Source organism: Ixodes scapularis, unplaced genomic scaffold (assembly GCF_016920785.2).
Source record: "Ixodes scapularis isolate PalLabHiFi unplaced genomic scaffold, ASM1692078v2 PGA_scaffold11__112_contigs__length_91849675, whole genome shotgun sequence".
In the NCBI taxonomy this organism is placed as follows: Eukaryota; Metazoa; Arthropoda; class Arachnida; order Ixodida; family Ixodidae; genus Ixodes; species Ixodes scapularis.
In genome coordinates, this window is record NW_024609837.1 from 68,234,100 (window position 1) to 68,259,258 (window position 25,159).

The 25,159-nt window shown below is 47.7% G+C and overlaps 1 protein-coding gene across 1 annotated transcript in view; it reads right to left on the minus strand.

Moving 5' to 3' along the window:
• Positions 1-25,159, minus strand: part of LOC8037471 — a 229,565-nt gene that overhangs the window by 56,345 nt on the left and 148,061 nt on the right. Inside the window, exons 2-4 of the mRNA XM_042288954.1 lie at positions 14,764-14,834; positions 2,116-2,231; positions 1,096-1,143 (exon numbers count right to left, since the gene is read on the minus strand). Of these exons, the coding sequence (XP_042144888.1) occupies positions 1,096-1,143; positions 2,116-2,231; positions 14,764-14,829 (230 nt within the window). The 5' untranslated portion in view covers positions 14,830-14,834. The remainder of the gene's footprint in view (positions 1-1,095; positions 1,144-2,115; positions 2,232-14,763; positions 14,835-25,159) is intronic.

The window sequence follows — 25,159 nt, forward strand, 5'->3', positions numbered from 1 at the left end:
TAAAAGGTACCTGTAACTCTCATTATACTTTTTGCGATAGCTGAAAAAAAATAACGAAATTTGAACTTCCACTACTTCTAGTTAAGGTAATGAATACAAGTAGGCAAGAAGCAAAGTAATAGTGATTCAATTACTGTTAAAAATTACCAAAGCATACTGCTACATCGAAATACAGCGCCCGAGGTGAATCAGGCCTCATGTACACCGGAAAACAAAGTGCTCGTAAATTATGCGAAGCGCGGTTGTTTTAGGAAGTCAACCATGCTGAAATATTTTGAAGTTCTATGTATATCCAAATCTACCCACTACCAAAGAGTCTACGGGTTTAGACGCGTTATGAAATGTTTTTTTTTCTTAATTCAAGACTGATTGGGTACCAAAACCCGAAGGATTGATTGATTTACATCTTTAAACTCCAACATATTAAGCATATCTTCAACAAGAAACATATTTCGCTCGATCATCACTTCCACGATCTGACCATCACGAGGATCATTTGTGAGGCTTTTTCTTCCCAAACAAATGTTATCATTTCTTCATGGTATAATATAAAAAGCAAACCGCCTCATAAAATCATCGAATCGTTAATTAGTAGCACGAGGAGGAAAGAGTATTGGTGAAGAACTAAAACAAATTGTTACCCTGAAACGCGTTTTTTTTTTTTTTTTTTTATAAATAACGAAGGTAACGGAGCGTACACGGTCACATTCCTACACTAACAAGTTTTAACCAACTAGCTCAACAGAATCCCGAAACCTTAACAAAGTTCCCTACTCAATAATGAACATAGGCGCCACTTAGAGTGTCGGAAGTTTTTCAAGCGAGTTTTTCCAGTCAAATAATGTAGGTACGGATTTCGAACGCGTATGCCAATCTCCATGTAGATGGGGCTACCTGTCATTCAGTGCTTTTAAGATTGTCGCGATTTTTATATGCCAAGCCGGATACTTTTGAACTCGACTTGATAAAGAGAATTGTATGGATGCTAAATTCTCAAAGTGTTTAAGAAGCTCGCAAGTGAGATAATCAAACATACGTAGAAAGTACAGGGGTCAATATTCGCGACTGAAAGGCCCGTTGAACCTGAGTACGTACCTTTTTGTTTTGCTCTCGTCGCTCAACTGGGAGTCGATCATCAGCCCACTGTTGCAAGAATTGATACCCAAACAAGTGAGTTATTGAGCAAAAAAAAAAAAACGTATAAATACTTTTTATTTTAACCCTACAACTCCATTAACGTTCGGTTTTCATTATGTACCGCTTTTTCAATATTGAAGAAAGGCAATAAAAAATGAAAGGCGTTTGCAACACTGTGTAATGCCGAATTAGAGCGCAGCCCTTGAGGAGGAGGAGAAAAGGCCGGGTACTGAAGGGAGGGTATACCCCTCCTTTATCCTTACCTCCTCATCCTGCCTGCTACTCCTCCTTCCCTCTTCCTGCCCGGCTCCTCCTCCTTCACCTCCCCCTCCCCTCATCCTTCAAGCTCCTCCCCTCTCCTCCCTCCTCCCCTCCCTCCTCTCCTTATTCCTCCTCTTTTCTTCCCTTCTCTTCCCCCTCCTCCCTTCCCATTATGGGACATTTCCCATAATGCACCACGCGGTTACGCCGACGGAGACGGCGACAGCGACGCCGCTCAAGTCGGAAACGGGCGTCTAAGAGCTGCGCTCTAAAAAAACCTAATTTTAAGTGGGCAACTAGGATTTTACTGAGTTTTTCCACCACCCCCAGGGTGGTGTGGTGTGGTAGTTTGGTCAAAGCCACGGGGAGTATTCGCTGGCAGCCATAACTGTGCTTTAACCATCCTGAAGGCCTTTGGGCCTTCGTAGGGCCGAAGCATGTTTGCGTCATAAATATATATTTTTCGAACACGTCTGCAGACAGTTTTTGTATGAGCAATATGAAAGTGTGGCATACAAGAAAGGATGGATGAATTGATGAATGGATGGATGTAGATGGCTATACCCTTTGTAACGGGCAGTACCTTGTGCCATCTAGCCTAGGCTGCCAGACTTCAGCCTTTCTTGTACGCCTCGGAGTGTGTCTGCAGACGTTTTTGTAGAATATATTAGAAGTGTGAACGCGGCTTAAGACTTGATGTCCGGGCTGGTGCATTACCTGATCTCGCACGTCCGAGACCTGAACGCCACGCCACCACCACAGGTCCGACTGCAGGATGACCAGGGGCTCCACTCGGACCACCGCGACGACGAGGAAGGCACGGCGAAGGAAACCTGAAGGACAAGCTTCAGAATGGGTTCCCCAACTTCTTCGAAAGTGCAGCGCCACATTACGAGGGCAACGAGTTTTTTTTAAACGACGAGAACAGCGCACAGAAATGACGAATATGAAAGAGACGAGCACACGCACACACAACCCTGTTAGTATGCTTTACAACCAACACAAGCTTCAGTCTTGAAGCCAATGAGCAATAAGTAGACCATGCCTCCTACATAACAAGGTCGTAGTGCAGCGTCCGTGACGTCGCATACCAGAAGCCAGTAAGTGGCAGAAATTGGACCGAGTACCGCGCTAGCGTTGAGCTATAGACGCTTTACACACGCGCCAGATTACAGTCGCCATTGCTGACCTTCTCTTGACTTACCGATATGCCGAGCAACTGAAACGGTAGTTGACGATCCTCTACAAAGGCCGATGCTTTAGAAAAGGATACAGTCTAATCTAATGTGGCAAAAACCTGGCCTGGTATGGTAATGATGAAGTGAAATAAACGAAATAAGAGGAAACAAAAACTGAAGGTCAGTTATGGCGGCGTCCATGCACAACTGCTGCAAAGCGTCTATATTCTGGCCTCCAGTGAAGTCAAAAATAAAGCATTACAGCCTCGCTACTTAGGTGCTGGGATACATAGCTTGCATGTTACGTCAACAAATTGTGCTTGAAGTCACTCCTATTAGGCCTTCTGTACAAAGTCGATGGTACGAAAGATATGCCACAATATGTGCTGTAGGTGCATTGAAGGGGAGGGAGACGGGTTCAGTCTTCACAGGCTAGGAATTGCAGGAGTTTGCAAGACAGCAGAATGTAGCGAAGCATTGGCGCCAAGCAACGCAAAACCGAAGCGCAAAAAAAAAAAAAAAAAAATTAGTATACGGCTTTTCATCACTTAGCACGCGGGCAAAGCCATGCTGAGTCAGCAGCGGACGCATCCGTCCGCTACGTCCGTCGAATATCAGACGACAGAAGGCAGTTACGGTGCGTGTTCAGAACACCTTCCATAGCCCAGACGACAAAGATGGCAGCGCGCAGAAGGTTACGATTAAGATGTTCTAAAGAGCAGCTCGTTTCGCAATCTTCAAGACGAACATTAAAGTGGACGGCGATCTAGGTCTTGTAGGAGTTTGCCAACTGCCAGCAACGCAAAATAGGAGGCCCACAAAAGCGAATTCATAATCACTTTTCCCTAGAGAAAACTGCCAAGTCACTTAATGGCTCATAGTCGTTTGCACAGCGTCTGATATTCCACAGGAGCAGACTTGTACTTAACGCATTGCTTCTCTTCAGTCACTTTCTTCACTAACGAAGTAACGGCTTAGTTACATTTTTACTGAGTGGGAACGAGTAACGTATTTTCGTTACCTTTTGATAGAGTACCGAGTGACTATATTTGGCTCCTCCTGGAGAGGAACGTGTACAACTCAAGTTACCTCAATTTGGCTATCCCCTTAGCTCGCACCTGTGACATTGACGGGAAGGTAGCATCAAAAAAAGATTAGAATAGATGCCCTTCAACGCGTTAAAAGCTATATTCCGCGACAACTTTTCTTGGCAATGCAGTGGAAGGTACGTCTCGCGTCCCCTCTCCCATTTTGAGTGTACGCAGGCTCTCCTCCTCCCCCATTTCCGGGGAGAGGAGGAGAGCCTGCGTACACTCAAAATGGGAGAGGGGACGCGGGACGTACCTTCCACTGCATCGCCAAGAAAAGTTGTCGCGGAGTATAGGAATAGTTACACGGGCACTTTAACCGCACTTAAGTCACCCTTAACTGAAGTTACGCTCAACCACAATTAGAACACTACGCCCTCAGACAGCTCATTTAAGAAGTAGAGAGTTTAAGGAGTGCTCGTGCGCAGGTTTGATGGCTGCTCAAAGTGTGCAAGCGCACTGCGCCCATAGCCTCGACCGCATAGCCACATAAAATTGTCCTACCCTCGTTGCACGGGCACACTTAACTGCCGTTACGCCAAAGTCGAAGTGAAAGTAAGATTTGGGAGTTTTACGTGCCAAACCAACGACGGGCATCTGGCACGACCCAGCGGAGGACTTGGGATTAATTTCGACCACCTGGGGATATTTTGACGTGCAACCGAAAGCTCGGTTACACGGCGCCTTTTCCGCAATAAGCCTCCGTCAGATTGCGGCCACCTCGGCCGGAATTCGAACCCGCCACATGGGGATCCGTAGGCCGGCGCTCTCGCCTCGGAGCCACCGAGGCGGCTAACTGCAGTTACGCTCAGCCACAACTAGCACACAATTCTTGGGGACAACATTTTGTGGCTATGCACTCAAACCTACGGGCGCACGTGCGCTGGAGTATCCTGATCATCCATCAAAGCACTGCACGCGCGCTCTTCATTTCTTCTGAAATAGCTGTCCGAGAGTATTAGCTGCGAGATGTTTTGGTGGCGCCCTCCTATGGTTCTCTCTAGAGTTCCTGTATAGGCCCCCTTCGGGAGCCAGAGTTGCGCGTCTGTTTTCCACATGCCGCCGCGCCGCTATTCGCCGAGATCTGGTCACGTGATGAGCCGGATCAAGCGCCGTGAGGGAACGCAGACGTTGCGCGCGTCCCGCCGAACGTTCCCCTGCTTTTGAGCGCGCCGCGCTGCTATTCGCCGAATTCAGTCACGTGACAAGCTGGATCAACATGCCTTGCCGGAAAGACGGCACTACGGTGATGAACGCGGAACTCTGGCTCCCGTAGGGAGCCTATACAGGAACTCTATAGTTCTCTCTCGTGACGTCATTACCTTGCGAAAAACAAGTTCGACGGTGTTGGCATTAGCATATAGTGGAAACTCGAAATCATTGCACTCCCAAAGCAAGACTGCCAACACCGTCAAAATTAGAACTCTTACATTCCTCTTATTTCCGCCAATAGGAAAACCTTTGCTGACGTCATGGTCAGCATTCGCTCAATCCTGGAAGGCCGACCACAGCAACGCTTTCGATCGCGTACGTCGCCAATAGTGCTGCAACGGCAGTGCCGCGTAACAGCAGTTAAAGCTGAGTTAACCGCGGTTAAGGGTGCCGTGTAACAGGGGTATAAGAGTACAGTCTGGTAACTATGTTTAAGCGTAACTGGAATTAAGGATGTCGAAGCGCTGCGCGAGCGTACAAGTTCTGTGCATGCGCAGTGCGAAACCCCGAAAAAGAAACTCGTTGCTTTTGAGCTGAAGTAAGGCCTTTCCTTTTGGATCTTAGTAACGAGTAACGTAATTCGTTACCCTTTTGAGTGAATAAAGAGGGACTGTACTTAGTTTAGTTTTTTTTTAATAACGCGTACACGTCTGTACACAAGAGCTACTGCGCATGTTCAAAACGCGTTTCGCAGCCCATGAAGACGAAGATGGCAGCGGTAGAAGGTGGCTATTGGAATGGTCTATAAAGCGTGAGCCATATAATACAATCCTGAAATACCCCCCCCCCCCAAAAAAAAAAAAAAATAAATAAATAAATAAAACGGTTTTAGTTGCACGCGCGACCGATTGCGAGTCTCGGCCGGCTCTGCTGAAGAGGGACTCCTCAATAGGACCTCTTCAGTTCCTGCAGCTGTAACCAGGAACCGCCTAAATTCTCCCAAGAGACCTCCAGATGGACCGAAGCAGAAGCTACGCACACACGCGTTCGCACATTTGGGACCCGATCAAAACCAATAACGCTCCTTTCCAACGTGCCTGACCGGTCCAGCTGACAAGTTTGCACTGATGCGACGGGTTCTCGGCAGCTGGTTGGTTGATCCGGGGGAAGAAATTCGTGGCGTAGATTTCGCTGACGCGCCACGTGACTCAATCAGTTGGCCTTTAGCTATTGTTGGTGACAGGTGAAGAGTCCAGGAGAAGGTCCTCCCACCTCTTTGTCAGCGGGCGAGGGGGAGGAGGCTACCTCGTCCCCCGTGTTCGCTCTGCTAAAGTAAATAGGAATGGGAGGAGCTTCCCCTGAATGCTTAACACCTAAAACCAGATATAGAGATGTCGGAAACCTGCCGGAGTTTGAGCTGAGCTTTTTCGAACTTTCTATCCGACGTCCGACACGAGTGCAAAACAGGCGCGGCAGAAGTTAGGCACAAGTTAGACTCAACAGGAATCAGACATAAGTTGAACATAAGTTGGACGGAAGTTGGACGGAAGTTGGACGCAAGTTGGACGCAAGTTGGACGCAAGTTGGACGCAAGTTGGACGCAAGTTGGACGCAAGTTGGACGCAAGTTGGACAGAAGTTGGACAGAAGTTGGACAGAAGTTGGACAGAAGTTGGACAGATGTTGGACAGATGTTGGACAGAAGTTGGACAGAAGTTGGACAGAAGTTGGACAGAAGTTGGACAGAAGTTGGACAGAAGTTGGACAGAAGTTGGACAGAAGTTGGACAGAAGTTGGACAGAAGTTGGACAGAAGTCGGACAGAAGTCGGACAGAAGTCGGACAGAAGTCGGACAGAAGTCGGACAGAAGTCGGACAGTAGTCGGACAGTAGTCGGACAGAAGTCGGACAGAAGTCGGACAGAAGTCGGACAGAAGTCGGACAGAAGTCGGACAGAAGTTGAACAGAAGCTGGACAGAAGCTGGAATATCATGCGCATGTGAATGAATTAAAAACCAGCTGACACCACCTGGCAGAGGAGCGGCTCAAAATTTTACATATAACTAAATTAAGAAAGAACTGAGATTTGCCTTTTTGTTACTGTAAACATTGTTAATTATTCTATTATACATAAAACACACAATTTCGTCAATAATATTTTCCCAAAATCTCAAATTAATTTTTATTGTGGAAGTCGAGGAACATTATCATTTTCGAAGTTTGGCCGAACTAGTCGAACCCGAGTTTCGATAAACGTTCGGCACATCCCAACTCCTAGCTGCCTCCGCAGTCCATGGCGAGTTGGAGAGGAGCGGAGAAGGACCCGAATTGCAATGAGCACCCTCCCTCCCACCCCTAGCTGCCAGGAACACTCATCCGTTCTCGCGGGGAGCAAACGAGCGGCCTTCCTCTTCACCGACGTCGAGAAGGGGTACTAATCAAATTGCGCTATGATCGAATCATCCCTCTCACTCCAGACGGTGGTAACGATGCTGCGACGGCACCGGGAACCGACTTCGCTCGCGTGCTGCGGCGGCCTTGCCAAGGATTATAACTTTCGGTTGTTTGTTTGTTTGTTGGACAACTAAGTAAGGCACTTAGCTTTGAGCGAGAAAGATAGTTTCTCTGAAAGGGTGACTGAAGCAGATTTCAAGTTTGAAGTTTACGATGGATGTTTGCCTCTTGGTGGTCGCTCAGAGGTGCAGGCAGAGTATGGCGTCGGAAACAGGTTTACGGACCGAAACCGACGAAATTGGTCTATTTAGAGCAGGTAGTACCGGCGGCGAGGTTCCAGCCATGATCACGAGATAAAGACTCTGGTGACGACACTGTTTTAATCTATGCACCTTTCTGATGTTACAAATCCACAGCCATCGTACGATTTCCAGATCAAACCACGCGCGCGTTCCATACGCAGAAATTAAAGCTGAAACGACCCGATAAAAAGCTTCCATTTAGATTGGTCGATAGAAAATATTCCGCCATAGAAATGGCGGAATTTCGCCAAATGCAAAACACTGCTGGCTTGTAGGAATATTTTTTTCTTAATTGTTTACTGATGTTGTTATGTCGAAGCGATTCTCGTAGTCACTTGACAAGCAACGACAAAAAAAAAAAAAAATGGACGATGGAAGTGTGTTTTATAATGTAATTTCTTATATTTGTTACTCATTTTATATGATACAAATTCTAGGAACATTAATATTTTGAAACAATACCAAAAAGACGGCTTCCTGACTCTCCTAATGAAAGCAAACACGTCAATTACAACATAAACGGAATAAAACTGTCTTCATTGTTTTTTAACATCATCGAGCGACTTGGGGTTTCTGCAGTGAAGATTATCCTTTTCTGCTTTCATAATCCACGAGAGTAGCGGAAGAGAGAAGGAAAAAACTAAGGGAGGTGGAAAGAACCCGTATGCCAGTGTGCGTCCTGGTCACAGGGGGAGGGAATCAAATAATCTAATATACCATTATTACATATAATATGGGCTAACGATAAGTCTCTATAACAAATGAACTGTCTTAGTTGTGACGTCTATGACCCAATAATAATAATTAGAAAATTCTTCTCTGGGCGGCTTATATCAAAAGACAATACCTACGAAACATATTGAACAAAACGTAGGTGCAAAGCTTTACTTTTTTCTGGGACACTTTGCAAGAAACACGTTCCAAGACACACTGAACAAAATTGACGCCCGGAACTTTCTCCGAAGAGCTAGGTGCCTGAAACACGATAGACCAGTCGAAATGCATCCAAAGTTCTGCAGGTCGGTTCAGACACTTGCATTTGAGTGTCTTGCGTCGTGAACCGAAAGTGAGTCACCGGCACACCTGTGACTCGTATGAAGCGTGGAACCCAATTCAAGGTATCATCTTGGCACGGGATATTAGCAGCAGGGATGCCCTGGTTTGTCGCAGCCGCAACGCAGTCAAACGCAGTCAAACGCAGCTGTCTGAACCAGGATTGATACCGTGGTTTGCTAGTATTGGGCTCTCATCACATCTTTGGGCTTTGTTTCTACACTGTGCCATTGGAAAGGAGGAATTATCATCGTCCTCACAAGGTTTAGTTGCGCACTCGACTGACTTTAGTGCCACGCGCGTGGCGGAGTTGGGGAACGCACGCGGCTGCCAAGAGGTGTATTAGCGCCGAGATGTTTCGGTGGCTCCCTCTTGCGGTTTCCATTCGTGACGTCACGATCAGGATTTGCCTCGTCGTGAGGTCTCGAGTTGTTACCACGTGTACTTACCATCAGTTGCGAGGACAAGTTCGATGGTGTGTTCAAAAACCAAACTGCCAGCTAGAAGCCATCGCCTACCGAAACTAACACCGTCGAAGTTGAAAGTCTGTGAAGGCTCTTATTCCCGCGGTTTGGCCGATCGTGGAAAGCGGACCGCAGCGACGCTTTTGGTCGCGCAAGTCGCTAATAGCCTCGTATATACCGACAAAACCGGGCAGATCGCCACGAGAAGCGGCCGCCCAAAATGGAAAATGTAGAGCGGCAGACAGCGGATGAGAGGAGAGCCACGTAATTGGCGCCCCGCTGCGGCGAGACGCCGAAACACACTCCTCCCGAGCGAACAAGTGTGTTTCGGGTCCTCGCCACTGCAAAAGCTGTGCGCTGACGTCCCGGTTCCCCGAGAAAGGGCTCTTTGATGCTCTGTGCTACCAGAGTCTCGCGCTCCAAATCCGCGGCCGGGCACTCTATAGCTCCATCGCCGAACTGCCAGGATTTGTGAGTATAGAGGAGGCTATGGTACGAGGTTCTAACCCGCCCGGCCCGCCTTTTTAGAGCGCAGCTCTTAGGGGCCCGTTTCCAGCCTGAGCGGCGTCGCCGTTGGCGTCGGCGTCGCCGTCGCCGTCGCCGTCGGCGTCGCCGTCGCCGTCGGCGTCGGCGTCGGCGTAACCGCGCCCCTCCCTGTCCTCCTCCTGCCTCTCCTTCTCCCCCTCCTCCTCCCCTCCTCCTCCTCCCCCTTCTCCTCATCCCCTCCTCCTCCCCCCTCTTCCTCCTCCCCCTCCTCCTCCTCCCCCTCCTTCTCCTCCTCCTCCCCTCATTGTCCGGCTTGAGCGGCAAGGAGGAAAGCAGTACGAAGGTGGAGGAGGGGGGGAGGAGAGACGAGGAGGCGGAGGCGAGGGGAGGGAGGAGCTTGAAGGACGAGGAGGTGGTAAAGGAGAGGGAGGGGGAGCAGGAGGGGAGGAGGACTAGCAGGCATGATCACGAGGGAGGAGGAGGAATATACCCTCCACTCCTCCTCCTCAAGAGCTGCGCTCCAATTCGGCGTTACAGGAAGTTGTAAACGGCTTTCACTTTTTTTTTTTCTTCTCAGTCTTTGTTCTTCAGGAAAGCTCCAGACCATTCTAGACTGGCGCCGTCTGTTCTGGCTCAAAACATTCCTGAACGTACCGCGTACATAAAATCAGCGGTAATGCGCTACTTCGGGAGAATCGCCCATATACCCTTGTTACAAGGGCACACTTATCTGCAGTTGCGTTAAGCTACACTTAGCGAACAATACTTGCAGACAACATTCTGCGGCTATGCAGTGAAAGCTACGGGCGAGCGTGCGCTTGAGCATCTTGAGCAGCCACCAAAGCAGTGCATGTGCGCTCTTCACTTCTTTCGAAACAGCAGTCCGAGAGTATAGTGTGGTAACTATGGTGATGTGGAATAGCACTTAAAGCTGAGTTAACCGCTGTTAAGGGCGCCCGTGTAACAGGGGTACTCCTTTCACTTTAAGTTCGCAGGCACCAGTTTGCCTCAGTAAATGTGAATTGACGTGAAACGTTCTTCGGCTTGTTGCTCCACATTTAGTGATGCCGTATTTCATGAATCCGTGGCCTGTGACATCCCATAATGCTAGGCACGCAGTGTTGCGTCATGGGACGGCACAGACCTACACCCCTATTCAGTTTCTCCGCAACATTTAGTGGGGAAACTGACTTGGTGTGTTGTTCATGCGACGTCAATTTCCCCGCTAAATTTAGCGAAAAAAAATTATGTCCTGGGACCTATGCACCAATTCAATTTCTCCGCAAAGTTTAGCGGGGAAAACGGCGTCACGTGACCCGATGTCATTTGATGCCGGAACGGTTCACGTATGCAACACAATTGCCAAGCAATTTGTCATGCAATTATTTTTTTAGTTGTTCATTCGTGTATCGTTTTTCATCCATGTCAATACCTCCCTTTCCCATCTTCCCCTAATTCCAGTGCAGAAATTGCTGGCTATACTTCGTTCCACCTTAAAGGGCGACGACCAGTTCGCGCTTTCCACTTTTCCCACGCTTCCTCCTCTCCCCCTTCTACCCTGTTCCCTGTTGCCCGCTTCCTCCTCCTCGAGGGTGAGGAGGATCTTCTGCCTTGCAGAATATCGAGTCGGCTCGTCGGCCTTTAAGTCTAGACGCCGCCGACGCTACAAGCTGAAGGGCTCGTAGCGTCGGCTACGAGCCCTTCAGCCCTTCAGCTAAGAAAGCGTCAAAAGATCACCATCATGATGCTTGTCATGTTTCTGTATGCGTTCTATCATCGCTGAACCAATCGTAAACAAAAAGTGGCGAGGGACTTGCGCTTCTGAAGCTAATTGATCGGCCCTCCTACCTCGTAGCGTTATTGTTAGCCGTCTGTACCTCTTTTCTTTTTCGGGACCTGTGTACTCTCTCGACCTCCCGCTTGGACAAACTAGAGTATGTAATAAAATAGCGTCGGCTGCGTCTGAACTTAAGCTGAAAGGAAGTATAAGACAACCGTCTGCTTAACCCCTATGCTTTTTCGTCATCAATAGCAGTCCAATGAAAATAAAGCCGAACGCTCTCTCATCGCGATTATTCCACCAAAAACAGTTAATCTGAAATCAGTTTTTTTTTTTCAAGTTCACTTTTTTATTTTTGTCACAAGCAGTTTTGTTTCACTTTCTCTCGCTAGTTTTATTAACATTCCATAGCTCGCGCCGCTCCTGTATTAGCGGCGAGGTGTTTTGGTGGCGCCCTCCTGTGGTTCCCTCTCGTGACGTGATCACCTTGCGAGCAATAAGTTTGATGGCGTTCTTAATCAGTATGGTGGAAGCTCGAAATCACTGCGCTCTAAAATCGACACTGCCAACACCGTAAAAATGGAAGTTCTCGAATTCCTCTTATTTCCATCCATGAGAAGTCCTTTGCTGACGTCATAGTCAGCATTCGGCCAATCGGAGAAGGCCGACCACAGCGCCGCTTTCGATCGCACACGTCGCCAATAGGGAGTTTTCACTGGCGGCCGTAGCCGTGTGCGCGACTGCTGAGTGCGTGCTGATGGCGAGCTTCCACAGTTCTTTTGCAACGTGCATTCCACACCATCAAGATTGCCGGTCTTAGCAACCTAGAGTTGTGAGTTCGTTCTCAGCATGCACTCTAAACAGCACCGACAATAGACCGATCTCACCAGCCAGTCTGACTACACTGTACTTTGACTACGCCACCGCTGCCGCAATGCATCGAGGGAACTTTAGTCTTTCTGCGCGTGCGACAACCTCGCTGGAGCTCTGCGCATGCAGGGCACGAGCAGTCTCGTGCACTGCCGATTGCCTTCTGTGAACTAAAGTTATGGCTGCCTCGCGCAGGCGTCGAACGCTTGGTGAGATCGGTATATTATGACGTCCAGTGAATACACCTTATAGACGATCGCAAGCAGAGCGACCGACCGCTGCCACGCTTCTACTCGTGCGAGCACGCCCGTGCAATTGCAAGCTCGTCAGAGCTACGTTCCCGCGCACGCTGCACGTGCATGCACGCGTGGCGCACAAGTCGGGGTTCTACACTTGCAATAGTCTGTAGACAAATGCATGCATGGCGTCCCGAACTAGTGCCCCATGTGGTTGGGGGCGCCTCCTATATTGCCGTGGGATCGCGGTTGCCAGGCGTTTCCGCCTGTGGGCGAAGGGCTCGCCGCAGGCCTTTCGGTCGATTCAAGTGTTTGCTCAGTATGTGTCGTATAACTTGTTTCCTAAACATTTTTAAAGCAAAACGATGCTTTGTTTTCTTTTCTTTTTCCGGGGCGGCGATTGTCCAAAGCGCCAGGGAAAAAATTGGAGCAGTAGGCGCGTCGTTATAATGCAAATGAGCGATGTATTCCCACCAGTAACGATGTTTGTTTATGAACGCATGAGAAGTTTCGCCTCTTGTACGCGCTCATCGCCTCCCGTCGGGCTCTGTCTGCGCTTGTACCCAACTGTTGTCAAAGGCGTAAAGCTCGAACTAAAGGCGGAGCTCCTGTTGTATACTTAACTGGTCAGCAACCGTAGTACAAACATGTTCCATTCATTTATCGTAAAATATTTTGTTAACTACAAAAAAAAAAAAAATTACAGCGACCTTTATGTTTAAAGTAGTATAATGCACGAAAAAAGTGTTTGAGAAGCGATCGTTTTGAACTTTTTCTTTTTTTCAGAATGTTGTGAACAGTTGGTTTTTGGAGTGGGGCACCTATACTTTTATGAATTTCCCCGCGAAATTTAAGAGGGAAATTGACTCAATACAAACTTCACGTGACGTCAATTTACCAGCTAAATTTAGCGGAAAAACTCAATTGATGTATAGGTCACGTGACGTCGGGACACGCGACATCAGTTTTTCCGCTACATGTATTGGGGAAACTGAATCGATCTACAGGTCGTGCGACTCTAGATCACGTGACATAAATTTTCCCGCTAAATATAACGGGAGAATTTGAATCGGTGTATCGGTCACGTAACGTGAATTTCTCCGCTTAATAAAGGGGGAAATCCACGGGCGGCAGACGGACGGACGGACACAGTTTTGAAATTGGGGTTCCGCTAAAAAGCATTCATGCCTAAAAATAAACGTTGCCGAGAAAAAAAAAAAAGAAAAAAAAAGTTGAACGCTGCCGCAATCTAACATGAATACTAACCGTTTCGACAAAAAGAAACCTAAATGTTACCGGAGCCAAACCAAGAATAAAAACTAAACGTTGCCGGAGCAAACAAAACAACAAAATGCTGTCGCAAGCAACAAAAACCACAAAAGCCAAATTGTTCCGGGATAAAAAAAAGCTAAACAATGCTACATTAAAAACAAAAAAAACTAAAGGTCGCCTTAACTAAACCAAGAAAAAAAGTTGAACGCTGCCGGAACCACCGTTACTAGAACACTCAGTCGGGACACTTGCCATCGAAACCTGGGCCGTTGGCGTCCACCGAGAACGAGCTAAATATAAGAGCGCCACTCTTTATCATTTGTCTGTACTGTGGTCACCTTGAGCTTTTAGAAAGCCTGTTTTTGCGTAAAAACAAACGGAAAAGACGCTTTTTGTATGCAATTTATTGGAGCTTAGTACAAAATGAAGGGCGCGTGATGTTTTTATAATCTTTAGTTTGCAAGGTTTTGCGGAACAATTAATATTTTTTTTATACAACCATGCCTCAGCGGGCCTTTCAGGTAGCGCGTCCCGACCTAGGTGCATTTTAACTTCGGTCGCAATTCGCGGCGTGTCCGCTGGGGAAACGGGGGTGGCACCCCTGTAACCTCTTGCGCTGTATCTGTTTCGGCGCCAAAATGGCCGATTAAAGCCAAAATAGAAGTAAAGTGCAGTTCCTCGAGTGGCCGATACGGGAGAAATGGCGGCGTTGTGTTCGCCGTTAGCTCGGTTCTGGTGGACAGATTGGGGCCACTTTTTCAGAGCAGTCGCTATGGCAGTTTCCCAACTGAGTGGTTCTAGTAACGTTGGCCGCAACCAACAAAAAAACTAAATGCAGAGGGGAAAAAATAAATAAACTAAATGTCGCCACAATTAAACCAAGAAAAAGAAAAGAGCTAAATATTGCCTCAGCTAAGTAAAGGAAGTTAAATCCTGATTCAACCAACAGAAAAAGCTGAATGTTACCTCAACCAACAACCACGACAAAGGAAAAAAAAAAAGCAATGTTGCCGCAACCATGGATCTCCCTACCTGAGAAAGTAGGTGATAGAGGGCAAGCCAGGAAACGGGCCGAGGGAATGGAGAAAGCGCCTTCATTGCTCCTGGAAAAGACGGAAGAGAGAAACGACAGCAAATTAATTCTTTCTTCTTTGATTACAAATGAAAGAAGGAATGGTCCCGACTTCAACTCGCATTATTAATCCAGGTTCAAACTCTTAATAGCAGAAGCTAGAGCCACTCACAGGCTGTGAATGGTAGGCCGTCTTTTTCGAATGCCCAGCCTCCAGCACGTGCTTGTGGCTTTCCTTCGTGCTTATGGTGAACCATAGCCTCCTCTATACTCACAAAGCCTGGCAGTTCGACGACCGAGCCAAAGAGTGCCCGGTCGCAGATTTGGAGCGCGAGGATCTGGTAGCACTGAGCATCAAAGAGCCATTTCTCAGGGAATCTGGACAACAGCGCGCAGCTTTTGCAGCGGCGAGAATTTGAAACACACTTGTTCGCTGGGGAGAATTGTGTTTGGGCGCCTCGCCGCAGCTCTCCTCTCATCCGTTGTCTGCCGCTCAACCTTTTCCATTTCGGCTGCCGATTCTCGTGGCGATCTGCCAGGCTTTGTCAGTAGATAGGCGGATATGGCTGAACCTACGTTCTGGAAGCACTGGAGGCTCGGTGCATTTTCGAAAATAGAAAGCTCGCGCAGGCGGCAAGATAAGTGAAAAACCTGCCTGTAGTTCTCGTCCTGTCAATTACTGTAAAATTTCAAACTCTTTACTACAAGTCAATATTTCATTTACTAAAAATTCATTCGAAATGTAATTAATTAAAATCGCGACTTCAAAACGTGTTTTATACAGGGTATTCGGGCCACTTCCCTTCGCTGTGACTGTGGGAAAGAAATACTTATCCTTTCCTATGTTTGCCTTGTGTTTGGGCGGGTGCGCAACGGCTCTATGTTATCTAGCGAGCAATTACGCGAGAGGAATTACGCTCCCGAAATATCCCATGAAGTAGTGCTTTTAAGTGGCCGATGCGCACTGGTACGAACAAAAAATGTCACGACTGAAGTTCTTTGGATTATCTCGAAACGAGGGGCGCCGCCGACGCCGCCGAGCCTAGGTGATCACTGGATGGCGATATTAGCAGACGATGCTAGCCTACTTTGATGAACTTCCGACAGATGGCGCAAGGCAATAAACTTGAGCATACGGCGCCTCGACCGACCATCTAAGTGGAACTTTGTGTGCCAGCCGGGCCGTTACGGCACGTATAAATGCAGGGTGACACGCTGCTCTGCGAAAGAAACCTTGGATACCAAAGCAAGCAAGTCAAAACATTAAACAATTGTGCGTCACAGGGACTCGCGTCGTGCTGAAGGAAGCATAGTAAAAAATTAAAGATGTTTATAAATCTCTAATGTGAAATTAGGGTGCCTCTATTGAGGAGGAGAAGGAGGGGAGGGTATGCCTCACCTCCTCCTCCCTTTTCCGTCCCCTTCGGCCCTTCCTCCTCCTCCCGCCTCTCCTCCTCCTGCGTACCCTCCCCTTCCCATTTCCTCCCCCCTTCCTATCCCCACCTTCTGCGTACCTTTGCCCCCTCCTCCTCCGAACCTTCCCATATCCTCCCCCTCCTCCGTACCCTCCCCTCCTCCATACCCTCCTTTCCTGCCACTTTCCCCGCCAAATTTAGCAGGCAAATTGACGCCACGTAACCTCAACACCAATTCGGTTTCCCCGCTAAAGTTAGCGGGGAAACTGAATTGGTGTTGAGGTCATTTGACGTCAGTTTTACCGGTAAATTTAGCGGGGAAACTGAATGCGAAGTGTTGCAGTATGGGACGTCAGAGACCTACACAGCAGTTCAGCTTCTCCGCTATATATAACGGGGAATTGAATTTGTGCATAGCTCAGTGACGTCTCATAATGCAACGCGCGCGGTTACGCCGACGGCGACGCTGCTGTAGACACTTTGCAGCAGCTGTGCATGGACGCCGCCATAACTGACCTTCAGTTTTTCCTTCCTCTTATTCCGTTTATTTCACTTCATCATTACCATAGCAGGCTAGGTTATTGCCATATTAGATTCAACTGTGTCCTTTTCTAAAGCATCGACCTTTGTAGAGAATCGTCAACTACCGTTTCAGTTGCTCGGCATCTCGGTAAGACATGACAAGGTCAGCAATGGCGGCTGTAATTTGGCGCGCGTGTAAAGCGTCTATACGCGGAAACGGGCGCCCAAGAGCTCCGCTCTGAAACTCAAAAGATTTTCTTTTGAAACCAAGACCCGGCTCTGCGACCCCTGCGGGGAACCTCGACCCGTACCTTCCGCGCCTGCGGGAGCTGGGTGCCTATCGCCGATGCCTTGCCGTTTATGAAGCAGTTAAACGCGTTTAAGGTCTTGTAGGTTTTAAGTCGTTCTCAGAGATATGGGCCAGGCCGACTCGAATCGTCAAGATTCGTCCAGGATACCTTCGGTAGATTTGCCACTTTCTGGATAAACAAGTGCTCTTTCTTTTCATCCAAGGGACCAGCAAGACGAGTCAGTCCCGTATAAACCAATTTCAGGAGGAATAACCGCGCTTAATCCTCAAAGGTGAGGCTTTCCAAAATACGCGCTACTCACTGCGGGTCCCAAAAACAAGCAAACCCAATAGTAAGCCGGAAGCAACACACTTTCCCCAGAAGTTCAGCCACGACTGTTCTTGTTTATGGAGGCTTTCAGGCAACCTTGCATGGGCGCCGCCAGGAATGGGCAGTATTTCAAATACAAGTATTTGAAACACGTATTTCAAATACTTTGGGTATTTTGCATTTGTATTTAATTACAAATTGGGTAATGTATTTGACGTGTGTATTTCAAGACTAAAACGTGGGTATTTCAAATACAATTGTAATTAAACACAATTTTGTGGGCGAAAATACATCCCTCAAATTTATTGTTACTGTCCAGAGCAGGAAGAATGGAGTGTCTCTCAATCAAGCACAAGCGTTTAGTGACTTTGTGATTACGGTGCTAGTCCAGGGCAAGAATTGTGACGAAATCGACATTCACAGGCAGACTGGCTAAATAAGCGCCTGTGACAACTTGTGGTGCTTTCCAGCCTGATTTCCATCCACATTTTTGCCTGGAACATTCGAAATGCGCAGATCGTCCAGATTTTTGTAACTGGTGCGAATTGCAACAATAAAATAAATCTCTAGCTAGTGATGCGCGTCTTGGTCGTCTCGGTTCTTTGTTAGTCTATACCAACATGTAATCGACAGAAAAAGGTGCTTGAAGCTCTGTACTTTTTTCTTCTATTATGTCCAAGCTGATTACATTTTTTGTTATTATATTTCTATTACGTTACTAGAGCCTCGCACACTAACTCCCGAGTGTGCGATGCAAAATTAAAATGAGGTACCCAGAAACCCGTTGCAGGTGCCCTGAAGTCGCTGACGCAAATTTTGAGAAATGTATTTGGAAAAGTATTTGGAGGAGACAAAATACATTTGGTTGTATTTGTATCTTGTACTTAAATGTTTTTTTGGAAATGTAATTAGATTTGTAATTAAATACCTTTTTGATGAAGTATTTTGTATTTGTATTTCGATACATATTGGCATGTATTTTGCCCATCCCTGGGCGCCGCCATTGCCGGCCTCTCATTTCTCGCTGCTGCACTGCCTATATCACAGCGTACTGCGCTTCTCAAGCCTCCGCCGGGGTGCTATTTACGATGGGATCTTACAGTGAATGTTTTGACGACACAAGACCAAGGTCGAGACGTTAGAGAACGTGTAAGTTCATCACATTTTCATGTTTTTGTCAAAAGTAAAAGAACTCGAAACCGAGTGCAACTTCTGCATCTGCAAACATCAGGTTCACACAAGAAGACTATCGCAGTCTCATCCATCGCTGGATGTCCGTACTTTACATATCGCGTCTTTGTTTGTCGCTGCATTTGGCTACTTTAGTTACGTAGGCGATTTGGCAAGCGAAAAAATTTGGCGATCAGCGACGGGCTGGGTTGTCGCTGGGGCGGATCGCTTGATGTTGCTCGTCGCACCGCTCGGTTTGTGGATTGCTAGTAAACTTCGCTCAACACCTGGGAAACGCTCGCATGAGGTCTTTAGCGCTGCGCTTTGTCACTCATCAAAAGAAAGTCGTGTTTGATGTTGAGTGCATCGGAATGAGTTAAAGCAGACTACCTTGCGCTGGTTAGATACTCTTGCACGAACGAGTAGTCACTCGTTTGCGAACGCGGCCCGAAAAAAAGTTCTGCCAGTCCCGTCTTAAAAGATGCTCTGCTCGGGTTATTAAGTTTGAATCGGGGCAGCGAAAACGGCACCAAGCACGGATAGTCCATGTGCATTAGCGGGGCATGTTCGGGGCACAGTGCGTGGTTCCAGACCTCTATGTTGCCACAGCATGTTTTGCGACCCAATACAGTGCCTTTTACGTTTCACACAAACACCCGCAAGCGAGGTGACCGGATGCAGGCGCAGCCCAAAATACAGGCCGTCAATGGCGGCCTGGGGGGAGCGCCGACTGGTGGCGGCTCGGGTAACTGACGTGATTATCCGATATAGTACTTTCGATCGAAATTTATTTATTTATTTATTTATTTTTTACATTTAAGGGCTACTTTTCATAGGATCGTGTCCGGTATCAAATAAATGTCGACACAACACTGGTTGCCGCTGTCGCTAACAGATGGCGCTAGCTGTTCAGAGCGTTGTGTTTGCCGGTCGTCTGCCTGCTGCCGTCGTTCCAAGACCGCGGTAACCTTTTTACAGTTCGATATTTTAACAGAGCATTAATTTATTTGTTCATAACCATCTGGAGCGCGCTTATGGATTCAAGCGAATTGTCTACTTTGTAATGCTTCAGACTTCAAATGAAAACGTTGGGGAGTTAAATCAGATAAAAGAAACAATGCAAAATAAATATGTCACAAAAAAAAAAAACGTAAACTGCGAAAAAAAAAGGAAAAAACAGTGGACGTTTTTATTGATGTAACTGCAGCAATGAACATTGTTGCGCAAGTGCAAGTTTGTGTTGACCGACTACGGTGGGCGACTGTTTTGTTAACAGATTACCAGGTCCGTAATTGGCTGGTTAAACGCAAAATGTAAACGGTGCTAACGGTCGCAGGGCCACTTTTTATAATATTAGCACTGAAAGTATACACTGAACCCAATGTAAATTTAGAATGAAACGTGCGTTTCTTGATAGAAATAAGACGACTACAAACATAAAATATATTCAATTACCACTTATTACCCGATTTGCATATCTTAAAAAAAAACGCACGCATATCTTAAAAAAAAAAAAAAAGTTTTGCATTTGCGAGTGGCTGCCATGCTGGTACCGTGGTGAAGGGTTAAGATTACGATGTGCGAGCTGCCAGTGCTTCATGGTGGAAACGCTCACCGCACTGACGTTGAGATTCTGCGACCGAGTCACTGGCACTAGCGGTACTTCGCCACGGTTCGCCCAGTTTTCGGTTCACGCGCGTCGATCTCGACCTGTTGACCACGAGTGACGTCCGTCGCGCTGCCGTTCCCAACGTTGTTTGGAGCAAACGGGGGACTCCCACGACGGGTTTTAATGGCTTCCATTAGCCACTCCAAAATTTATTTGGCGTTTCTATATTTTGCTTATTCAATTAAGTCTAAACTTACATAATAAACACACTGATAAACAACCTCGGTTTGCGATTGGCTCGCGTTTTTCGAAAGCTCCCCGTCTCAAAAAGATTTGAGTTATTCGCCCGGAAGTGGGAATACACACGCGTCCAGATACTAAAGTTCTTAGGTAACCGCTTCGTACAAGTAGCGAAATTCTTTGAAGCGCCGACTCAGTGACGATGCGGGTTTTGGGAAGCGAATGGCGGCACACAGCAGAGGCTTGAACTTATGCCACCATTTTGTTCCAGCGGAATTTGCTTTGTCATTTGTATTGGTTGTTACTTGTAAAAAAAAAAAAAAATATCAAGAAAGTTTACCAGATACAAGAGGGAAGATCAACGAAGGACTCGACCTTAGGCTCTTCGCGGAGCCCAGACATGCAGAACTAAATCGCTCCAACGCTGGCCACCACTGAAGCAGGAAATGGTCACAAAGAGAAGAAACCAGCACGGAAAGCCAGATCGACGGTGGATTTTCTCCGCATGCCGTCTGCTTCAAATGAAAACGCTTTCCTAAGCGCAGGCTTTATCATATATGTTTTTTTCCTGTCACCCGATTGCCCGACGCGCCGAGTATGACCAGCGATTTCTGCCGCTACGCCTCACTGCCAACCACGTTGCGGTTCGGCGCGTTGGTGGTCGAAGAGGCAGCGTTCGCTGGATGCTCTGGAGGGAGCAGAATTCACGCGGAAACTCGCTATAGCGAGTGTACCACATTGTACTGCGCACGTGACTCAGAGGACGGTGGCAGAGATAGGCGTGGTTGTGAAGCGCCCAACACCTCAATCTTTGACCAAAAAAAGAAAAAAAAAACTATCGCAGGCAGGAAACATTGCTTGAGTTTTTTACTCCAGACGTGACAGGGAAAGATTCTCATAATTATTTAACCAACCGAAGTCCAAACATGAGGTTAGGGCGCAAACTAGCTGGTGATGATTGAACATAATTGAAGACAAAACGCCCTGACTGAGGGAAAAAATTACGGGAAGATTCATTGCTGGATTATTAGGGAATGCTTTTGCATTGCCTTTAGAAACGCCGCACACGTCGCCCTTTGGGAAACGCCAACGCTGACCCCTTCACCTTTCTCTTTTGGCTTTCTTTTTGGGATTTTTCTTTCGCTTCCTCTATTTTTTTCTGCCTCTTTTCGGCCTCATTACGGGGTCAGTGTTAGCGTTTCCCAAAGGGGGACGCGTCTGGCGTTTCCCAAGGGTTATGCTAAAGGATTCTCCAGGAATCCAATTATAAATCTCCCTGTATTTTTTTCACCCGCCTTCTGTAATCTGCCTGTAAGAGTATCTCGACCCGCTCGGATACGGTCATGATTATCACTCGAGGAGGAAGCCCCATTAATCGTTTTAACTACAAACACACATCACAGCCTACGCACCCCTACTACGTATACTCAGAGCGAAGAACAACAGGCGACGGCAGAGCGGCAACTAAGCACGCCCGCATTGTTGCAGTTGCGCGGCGCCTCTTCCCCTCTGGCTCCACGCCAGGTGTGCACGTGACTGACGAAAACGAAAGGGCTCGTTTTGACCAAAACCCGGCGGTGTCTGTCAGTCTGTCAGCGCCGGGCAAAAGAGGAAGAGGTTGACGCGTGCTGACGTCAGCACTACGGACCAATGGGAGCGTCGCACGTGCCGCCCTCTCCCCCTTCTTCCTCTCTCGCCGGCGCTCACAAACGAAAGACGCTGCTGGGTTTTCGTCAAAATGAACTTTCTAATGCTCCTATTGGATTGCCGGCCACTTTGAGCTATAAATATTTCTATAAATATCTGCTAACTGAGAACACCCATGCATTAAAAAAAACAAGAAAAAAAAAACATTACCAAGTTTTTGGGACATTAAGGCTTCGGCGCATTAAAAACGAAAGACGACACAACAAAGAAAGTCTATAAAAGGAAAATCTCAAATTGTGCCTATGCTGTGTCGACCCTCGTTTTTCCCCGTCTCGTTTTTTTTTTTTTTGTTTTTTTTTCTTAAATTATGTGCCAACATTGTTGCACGGCCCCCTTAAAAGCAGTCAAAATACACACCAAATCAACTCTGACGTCACATTCCTGCAGTGCCGCTACCGTCGCCGGTGCGCATTGGCTTCCCTTCTGGATCTCCATGGCTTCTCCGTACGCGCATTACGTCGCACACACGGTCTGTACAAACGCGGGCTCATTTGTTAAACAGCGTGCTGCTTGGTACAGGCACGTAGCCAGGATTTTGTTTCGGGGGGGGGGGGGGGGGGGGGGCCATGACAAAATGCTGTATGAGGGGGAGGGGGAGAGGAGGTCCCAGCAAAATGGAAGATTTCGGGGGGGTGGGGGGGAGGGCCCGGGCCCCATGGCCGGGCCCCTCCCCCCTCCCCTGGCTACGTGCCTGGCTTGGTATGAGGGAAGACGCTGAGGGAGAGGAATAGACGAGGGCGTGAGGTGCCGTCCGAGTGCAGAGCTCTGATTGGACGGATTAGTGGGTAGACGCAGAGGCTAGCTGCCCTTTCTTTTCTACCCGCTGTCTAGTCTCAAATGAAAGCAGACAAGAGCGACGTCTGCTACTCGCGCAGTTTAGGGTTCGAACGCCCGACGTCGAAGTCCGGTGCTGGGACAGAAGACGAACAACGGACAAATTTCATAAATTTAGGAAGTTAAGCTGAAAAAAAAAAAAAGAAGCTTTACAGAACAAGAGTGGATAAAAGGCAGGAAGAGGAGAAACCGAGACAATTAGTCTGACACGTACTCGCCGTCTCCCAAGCGCACTCGCCGACTAATGAGTGGATATAAATTAAGCGAACTAACAAACGACTCTGGTGCTAGCTAACTAGATCAGCATCGACACAAAGCCGCTCCACGCACACTCGCTCGGATCAGTGCGGCGGAGAAAAATGACGGGTTGCCGGCCACTTAAGAGCTAGAAATTTCAATAAATATCGCTGGATTGATGACTCCTTTGCTTAAAAAAACAACAAAAGACATCCCCAATTTTCTGGGACATTAATGCCTCGGAGCATGCGCTAAAATGAGCCTTTAACGTTAATAACAACAAACATCCCAATGTTACCCGGGATATTTTTGTCATAAAATATCAATAAGTATTGATTAAACTTTTGGACGCGTAAACGTTTTATTGCACGGCTCTATAATTTCTTTTTTTTGCGTTCAATCTTGTGAGTTTCTCCAACAAAATTGCCGATGTCTGGTTTTCTTAAACTCCTTCCTCCTCAATTTTTTTTCTTAACTGAAAAGCGAAAGGAGAAATCACGTGGTCGTGACGTGCTTGGTCACCGGATGCGACAACTCCAAGCTGAAACCGTGCTTTTTAAGCACACCATATAGCTCGTCATCACTCATTCCCAAGTGACGATGAGTGCCGACCCGGCACTTATGGGCCACAAACGCGAATCCAAATATTCGTTGACGGATTGATTAGGGAGTTTTCTTAGATCGTTTTCGTCGTCCCGCAATGCTCTTCGCAACGCGCTACGGTACCCGGAACTCTACAGTCAAAGCCATTAGGCCGTTTTCGCAGATTAGGGAGTTTTAGTAGACCGAGTGTCCCCCTCCGCTAAACCAACGCTACGAAGAAGCCGCCACTGCGCCTGCGCGACGATGGCCTTGGCTGTAGAGTTCCGGGTAGCGGAGGGGCTTAGCGGATGGGAAACACGGTCTACTAAAACTCGCTAATAGGGAGTTTTTGTAGATCGTTTTCGCCGTCCCGCAATGCTAAAACGAACTACGAAAACTTTCTGTTGTTTTCGCAGTCCCGCAGCGCTCTCCGCAACCCGCTACAATACCCGGAACTCTACAGTCAAGGCCATCGGCGCGCAGGCGCATTAGCGGCTTCTTGGTTGCGGAGGTATCAGCGGAGGGGGAAACGCGGTCTACGAAAACTCCCCATTGGCGTGCAGGCGCAGTAGCGGCTTCTTCGTTGCGGAGGGCTTAGGGAAGGGGGAAACGCGGTCTACGAAAACTCCCCATTGGCGCGCAGGCGCAGTAGCGGCTTCTTCGTTGCGGAGGGCTTAGCGGAGGGTCAAACGCGGTCTAAGAAAACTTCCTATTGTTGACGAGTGCGTACGTCCGAGTGACGTTGTGCTCGTCAGCGTTGCGGAGTTGCCCCTCCAGAATTGGTATTATTCCGCGATTTTGCGACCCCGGAATGGAATGGGAATAGAATTAAACGACTTTTGCACGAAATGGAGCCGGAAAGGAATGGGCTCGGTTCTTGCGCGAGCTGTGTCGATTATCGTCTGGGGCCTACGGGCTGATGGCGCAATTGGCTAGCGCTGGAGGTGACTGACGGCTTCATTCTCTCACTGGCTCATCCTTCCTCGCGGATGAAAACGGCGCGCCCTTAGTGAAACAACCAAAACTGAATAGTTGTACACAGACAAGGTGTCGTTTCTGGCTCAGCAAGACGCAGCAAAGCGGCTGTTGTAATCATGCACGATTATCATGTAGCTTTTAATTAGGGTGTCGAACCGAAACCGAACCGAAAACAGGAGTAAAACCGTTATTTTTAACTGAACCAGAAAAAAACTAACTGAAATAAAAAAAAATTGATATTGAACCTGAACCGGAACGGAACCCTAACATCATGGGGCAGTAACCAGCTCATGGGAAAGAATTTGGCGTAATAAAATGTCAGCCGCGCCTTCTTGCGGGTGGCGGCACGAAGCCAATTATATTTGGAACAATGGCATCCGTGGCTCAGTTTTCATCAAACAAACGGCAGCGGCGACAGATACAGCTCAATAGTAATGGAAAA